Source organism: Anneissia japonica, unplaced genomic scaffold (assembly GCF_011630105.1).
Source record: "Anneissia japonica isolate Jap-2015-1 unplaced genomic scaffold, ASM1163010v1 scaffold287809_len330493_cov202, whole genome shotgun sequence".
Taxonomy (NCBI): Eukaryota; Metazoa; Echinodermata; class Crinoidea; order Comatulida; family Comatulidae; genus Anneissia; species Anneissia japonica.
In genome coordinates, this window is record NW_022725566.1 from 187798 (window position 1) to 195914 (window position 8117).

Sequence of the window (8117 nt, forward strand, 5' to 3'; positions counted from 1 at the left end):
GGTATGATATAGTGTATGTAATTATATACATTCACGATTGTATCGTATTAAGTATGAATATTTATATATTCATATTTCTATATTACCTGTTTGATATAGCCCAAAGCAACTGCAATTAGTCTATAAATTCTACACAGACTAACAGAAGAATTATTTGAAAATGATTCGATTTTAATCATTAAGTCAAAGAAACAATAAGCGCTATGTTACTGATGTACCATGATATACCACGTGATGCACCATGTGAACTGGCCTCATTTGCAGCTGTCATGTTCAACTATTGAATGTTGAGGCACCCTCGGGTTTATTGTGAGTCGTCTTGTATTTCAAATGCGTTCCAAATTTTAACATTGCGTTTTTATGTTTATCAGATTCTATATATCAAATATTACGTTGTTGTTTGACTGGATGTGTCTTAGTCTACCTGGGTGTGTTACAACTAAATATGAATTCGACAAAAATTTAAGTTTTTCTATGTAAATTCAACCGCATTTGCTACATGTGCGTTTGGCGGTATATTATTATATACCACTTAGGCCTATATGTAATAATTATTGTTGATGTTATTATTATTATTATTATACAAATCTCTATTATGATTATTATAATTATTTTATTTAAATTATTATCATTACTCCCCATTTAGGCCTAGTTATAATTACATATGGACAACAACAACGTACATTATGCATTGAGTCATCTTCAACTTTCTCTGAATTTATTCTTTAAGTTTCACAAATTAATAATGCAACTTCCATTCCAAATAATACATTATGTAACACATGTACATTTTTAATGTGTAGCCTATAAACGATCTCTTCCAATTACACAATTTTATATATAGACGCGCGCACGCTATCATTTACAATGTTATGCACGCGCTATGACGTTAGTAAACGTCACGTGAAGCCAATGGGTAATTGACAGATTGAGATTAAACACGCTTGTTATTTTAGTCTGCATGTGGGTAAGTTACAGTTTTAGAATTTGTGAATATCAAAAACAAGCATCCATTGTTATCCATTAAAATTGTGCAAACGATTGGTAATTTTTGTTAACATGCGTTTTCTTTCATTGAATTCTGCTTAATATTGTTAATTCGATCTATTGCATTCACAGAAGAGACACTAATAGTTATGCAGCGTATATGTCAAGCGATTGAATACGGTACTCATGAGTTACGACTGCTGAATTATGAAACACACCAACGCATTTCGTATTACTTGAAGTATGTTTTCAACACAGGCGGCGTTCCATACGAAACTTTGCTATAATAAATACATTATGGAAACGATAACGAATGCAAAAACAATAGGTGTACGTTTATTTTCATTTAATTTTTCTTAAATTATATGATCGATGGCTCTTGGAAAACGCAGGTATGGTGTAAATTGTGACAGATCATGCCGTAGGTGATGGATCGGCAAAATATATGATGACGTAACTCTCGTTATCGTTTTTGTAACCTAGCAAAACCTCCTGGTGACAAAAATGTTTTAAGTATTACTACATTGATCGAAATAAAACTGTAAATGTAGGAAACTATATGCAATCACTATTGGCATCAGCACTGTCATAATCAAATATTGTTGTTTTTATGATTATTAATTTTTATTATTACTATTATTATTATTATTATTATTATTATTATTATTAATACTATCCTGTACTGAGGATAATAAAGTAAGATTGACAACAAATACTGTATGCAACACATAGGGTAGATACAGGTTCCTCCTCATATACACCAACAACAAGGGGTTTCTACAAGTTACACCCTGTACCCCGTGGGTGTGTGCGTTAGGTTGCACACGAATCAATTTAAATGGGTTTGAAATAGGAAACGATTCACTCGTCTCATACAGTTGTAGTAGACCCTACTGGAGTTGATACATTTTCCCGGGACATCCAAAGTCACCATGATGATTGCAAGCGCGTCACATTCTATATCGACCGGCACTAATTTTTCTACACTAAACTTAAGACTGTTCTCTCGACGGATCCGCCAGATTGTACTGAAAGAAGGGCCTACAGACTATATAGAACAGAAATGTTGAAAGTATCTCTAAAACCTCTCGTTGAAAATTCACTTGTAACAGCTCATCAATCATACACATTTTTGAAACACACGCAACCGGTGAGCGCGTATGTTGCTGTTTTAGCTATTGCACAGTCCACCGTACCAATAGTTATTAACTTCCCACTGATAAGGATGTCTAACGAATGTGCAAGCATGCTAAACAGTTTCAGATCACGGTATGCTATTTGACATATCCGGCTACGAACACAACATGTTGTGCATCATCTGCTTAGATGAACGAATTGCACGCAGCGCAACAAAATTTGCTCATTGAATACAAAACATCAATCATCATTAATAAATATCTTAATACTAACGAAATACGTCACCATTAGCATTGTTTCTTTGTTAAAATCGTTCATAATTATTATCAATTATCATTGTCATTATTGCTATTGTCATTATTATAGTACAGTATTATTGAAAAAAAAGATTCGATTTCGTGTTCACTTTTCTCGTTAAAGCAACATGCGTCTCACGATTGTAGGTCATTATATAGGACACATTCTGATGATTAGCGGCGCGCGCGTATAGATCAGACTACGTGCTATTATTTTAACACACCAATCACAAGGCAAGAGCTAAGGATGTTAATATTTTTGACAAAGAAGGATGACTGCGGATCCGAAATTAATTAGGATATAAATTCATGGGAATACAACTTTTAACAATTGCATTTTTAAATGGATGTAGATTAGAGAAAGGGCAATGTCACGTCAGATGATTTATCATTTACCAAAGAAATCGAAAATATTATCTTCCGTTGCTATTCTATGCATAATAAATTGCTGTATGCTGTAATGGAGAATGAATCGTTTATAAAGGTTCTTTATTTCACTTAACTGCTTGAATAAATAAATTGATAGAGGTCATCTAAGTATGCAACTATTAGCTATAGTCTCTTTATCGAAATTTCTTCAGTTGATGAAATAATGACTTTTTAAATTCTACAAAATAGTGCCCATTGGTTGAAAAATGTTGACAAATATGACCACAGCATTACTTAGCAAAATCAGTGCAATCAATTTTAACGATATGAAATTTCATTTTCGTAGCAATATCATTATACATTAAGAAATTGAACATTGAAGGTTTGTTAAATGAGAATATTAAATCTAATTAAAAAGGTTCCAGAAGCTAATGACATAGTCAGTGACACAAACAAGGAAGACGTGCCAATATCAAACACCAATGAATAATGGTAATAAAATTGGGATTCTTGCAGTTTATTAACCTAAACAACGTTTTTGTCTATTTTGCAGTATCCAATGCCATTATCATGTGAAATTGCATTAGCAAATACCAATACTAATAGAGTAGTAATGTTGTCGTGTTTGTTCATTTTATAAGATGTTCAATCAGTATGTGCTTTGGTTCAGTATTTAAATCGTCTGCAAAAATCTAAATTGATATACCTAGGGGCATAATTACAATTGTATATCGTTTCAATTTAAGCTAATATCATTCTAATCAAGTAGAAATTGGAAAATAATAAAGGTTTTACAAGTTCAATTTCCGGTCATTTCGTACCTCAGCCTAACTATGGTTGGTGATGAATTACGTTGATAAATTAATGATATTCTAGATAATTTATATAGTAAAATGTGACGTCGTAAGTTAGTGAACAAATAATTTAATAACATACTACTGTACTAGTATTGATTCTTTTTAAAATGCGTATTTTTTGCGTCTTACTTTTTTTTAAATATCGTTAGATGTACCAATAAGCCTGTTTTCCACCCGTCAAATGCGTCGGTTCCCTTAAGGAGCTCTGATTAGTTGCGCATTTTTTTCGCTTCGCTAAAAGTAGAAACAGTTTGAATTACTGATTTCGCTTAAGCAAAAAACTCCAATAGAAATGTGAATGCACATGAGCCTTCACTTTCGATTCATGATAATAAATTAGCTTAGTTTAAAACCAGCTTTAGGTATTGTCTGGCATGTGCCTCTACTGTATTACAAAAATACAATTGAAGGCTTTCTTGTGGTCCTCTGGCGTACATTTTAAGTAGCTACTTGAAAACACTACCTCAGGTAATTTAAAAGTATTCAGGAATTGTATTCAATAATCAATCAAGTTTAATTATGTAGATGAATCTATTAAGGATATTAATAAGGTTTGTGTAAAGCCGAAATGCATACTAAAATTATGAGGCCAACAAAATTCATTCTAAATGTTAACCATATCATTACATGTGATGTTTGCTATCGTCATGAATTTAAAAGGCAATAACAGCAGTTTAAAGCAAAAGAAGACACACAAAAGGAAAGTTTCAGCTTCAATGCATGAATGTGGCCTGACTGTTTATTTTCTCACATATTTTGAATAAATTTACAAAGAGGATTTTTTATTTTGTTAGCGCTTTCCTCCTACACGTGGCGCCGAGGCTCTTGGTTGTTTGGTTACCTTGCTCTGCCCAGGTCTCTTCTGTTGAGTAGTCTGAAAATACAAACATACAGAAATTAGGTTCTGCTTTTATCAAATCAAAAGAAACATGAATACTTCATGATTGATTTTGATAAAGCATTGTGGCACATTTAAACTACTAAACATATACTCGCCAGCTTTAAGCCCTGTCCAAACTAACAAATTTTTATTTAAAAAAAAACATGTGATATGCCTAAATATGGTCGTGATGACATCACATCATGACCATACAGTATATAGACACATTATGATTATATATGGCCATCCAACTATTTTTTGGCAAAGAAATGCTCTGTCCCGACTAGGAAGTTTTATGTGACAAATTTATTTCTCTTTAACAACACAACATACTGCAAACAGACCTTGTGAATAAAGAAAATAAGAAATAGATGAAATTTGCCGATATGGGTGTGATATGACATTCTCATGCCCACATACGGCAAATCACATAAAACTTGATAGGATGGACAAAGCTACTGAAGTCCTGTAGGATGGTATATGTTTTAAAGTGACAATCCACCATGCTAACAACATAGCTGTGTTATGCTACAATCATGGCAAGTTAGCAATATCTATTCATGCTCCACAACAGCCAATTTATTTTATCACTGTTCAGAATGTTTACATTTTAACAAGCATACCAGGATGAACGCAGTCTTATAAAAAATTACGAACACGCGGGACTGTCACCTTAAAATCTCAAGCCGTGGAAGTTGATTTTACGAGCCAATTACAAATAATGCGTGGAAGGTAGCGTTGTAAAAATTCAACGCCATAAAAACACTAAAAGAGTATTGCTGCTGGCTGGAGTACTAAAGACTGTACCGGGAATGTCCCAAGTGTATTGACACCTTTGAAGTTCTTTCATCACTAACAAATAATCATCATGAAAGTATTACAACTGCACTAGAATTTAGAAAACCAATATTCAGAATAATTTTAATTCAGAGATTGAAAAAAAAACTGTGATATTTCAGTAACGTTAAAGTTCAATGATGTAATGTTGTGCATTAAACTTCCTGCTTGCAATGCATTATGGAAACATAAGAGGCAAGCACAGGAAGATTATATTAGACAGACTTTCAATCTTGTGGATATAGCTATCATTGCTTAATGTTCCTTATAAGCCCTGTACAGACTATCAAATTTTATTTGAAAACAACATGTGACATGCCTAAATATGGTCACGATGACATCATATCATGACCATATATGGGCATACAACAGTTCTTTGTCAAATAAATTTGATAGTGTGAACATGGACAGAACCTTACAATGGTTTAGTTTTGCAATGATTTGTTTGAACACACTCAAATACTGTACTGGGTAATTATGAAATAAAAAGAATGTAGGCCCTACCGTAGTGTAGTTCTACAGTTATAAGCCCCCATTGAACACAAATTTGGGCCAATTTTTGGGGTGGCTTTATAATCCAAGGAATCCCCTTTTAAATCAAATGGCAATTTTTCAACACTGTACAGTATGCCTAATTCATAGCCAATATTAGATATTTTTGTGAGAATATTGTAAAAGTCATACACCAGGCTTTGCCCGAAGACAGGCTGGGATGTACTGTAGGTGGGCATATATACCGGAGGAACTTAGGTAATAATGATGATAATAATAATAATCAATGATTATCAAATCATTTAAAAAGTAACAATAATAAAAACAACTAAAAAATAATAACAAATTAACAGTAATAATTTGCATTCTTCAATCAATATAAGAAAAACCCCAAAAATTTAGTAATAGAGTAATTAAAGTTTTTACTTTTAAATTGTATTATGAAGGTTAAATTATACTTTAAATATTTGGGAAAAACAAATTTCATAAAAAAATGCATTTTAAAAATCACATTATCATTCCATCAATCTCCATGGTAACCACACCTTAAACATGTACAGTACACACATAATTTAGAGCAATCATCTGCATTAGTTTGCATTTTCAAATTAAGGTGAACTTCCAAATTTCAAACAAAATAAGTGAGCTAATGGAGGCTGAGTTTAATCTAAATGTTAACAGTATTGCATTCAATGTGATTATAAATTCATGATTTAAAATGTAAATGAATTAGAAATTACATACATTCAAATGTATTTTTAAAACATAAAAGAAACTTACTTTGCTAGTCTTGGTAACTGACTTTTGGGCCTGCTTGTTTCTCTTGGCATCCTTAGCAGCTCTATAAAACAAGAATTGTAAGTATGAAAAATCATTTTAGAAATGGTAATTAACTAACAGTAAGAACATTAATTTCCAATTCAATATTTTATTGGTGCTGGAAAGGCAATCAGAAGCTAATGTCTCAATCAACATGCCGTACATTTGAAAAAATGCCCTGCTTTGAAGAAATGTCCTCCTCAAATAAATGCCCTATCTAGAACCTCAATTGGAATAAATGCCTCCTCAAATACATGCCCTGTTTACATGTTTATTTAAGGAAAAAAATTAACACCCCCACCCAAAATGACTGCAAAACAAATCTAATGGAATCAACATCATTCTCAACACATTCTATTATTATTCTACTCCAGTAGAATTACATTTTTTCTAAACTGGTTGGCATCAATAAGTCATTTTGTTCACGCAATAACACTTTTCGACAATAATTATGTGTTGTATTTTCCCCTTTGTTTTTAGCTATAAATAGCTTTGCCAAAATCGATTAAGTTTTTCAGAAAAAAACAAAAAAAAACCCCCTGTGTTTTACATACAGTAGGATAGATTAGGAAATACAGTAGTATTATACAGTATATACTGTATGCAGATATAATTACAGGTAGACTAATAATTATTTTGAATCTCTTTTTATATTTGCACTACAATATTAAAAAAAGATAGTGTTGAGGAATTTTCATTATTAATAGATGACGTTTTTGAATATATTAAAACAACATTTAAAATGGTATTTAGGATTTTTCATTAAACTTTCTGTACACCATGTATAAAATATAGTTTTACTGTATAGCGATACATCTGTATGTTTTCAGATGGTGTACCGAAAGTTTAATGATTTTGTTATTGATATTTTTGACAAGCAATAAGAGTAAATTACGTTTATCGATAATTTATTTTATAAACAGTAAGTTTGTATTCGAATTAATTTTATTGAACAGTTTTGAATAAGATCAAATCAAAATGTAGTAAAGCAGGTGTAATGTACAATATTTTTTGTTGTCGGTTATAATAATAATATTAATCAGGGCGATGATGATGGTGCTGATGATTGATATTAATAATATTGTTGCTGTGTAACGATGTATTCAGATATTTCAATACGAAACAACACACTAGGACACAGGATGAATTTTTAATACCTACAGTATAATACGAACAACAATAATGACGATAATAATGCTAATAATAATTTTATTTTCATCACCATCCATTTCAAATGGGCAATTTCATGGTAGCGGAATCACTATTTTGCTGAACTTTTTAACTTTAATCTAATGTCATATTTACACTCCATTCAAATTCTTGGAATAATTATCATATTTACATAACTATGGAATCCATCTATAATTTCTACCCTAGTTTTTTTTAAAAACCTATCACAATTTTGATATAATATCAAAAAATATGTATGGTAGCGGAAAGACA

General features: G+C 31.6%; 1 protein-coding gene across 1 annotated transcript in view; it reads right to left on the reverse strand.

Annotated features, from left to right (window-relative positions):
- Positions 1–4351: 4351 nt before the first annotated feature.
- LOC117112759 (60S ribosomal protein L24-like) overlaps positions 4352–8117 on the reverse strand; it is an 8389-nt gene continuing 4623 nt past the window's right edge. The window contains exons 4-5 of the mRNA XM_033255917.1: positions 6636–6696; positions 4352–4520 (exon numbers count right to left, since the gene is read on the reverse strand). Coding sequence (XP_033111808.1) covers positions 4437–4520; positions 6636–6696 — 145 coding nt within the window. The 3' untranslated portion in view covers positions 4352–4436. The remainder of the gene's footprint in view (positions 4521–6635; positions 6697–8117) is intronic.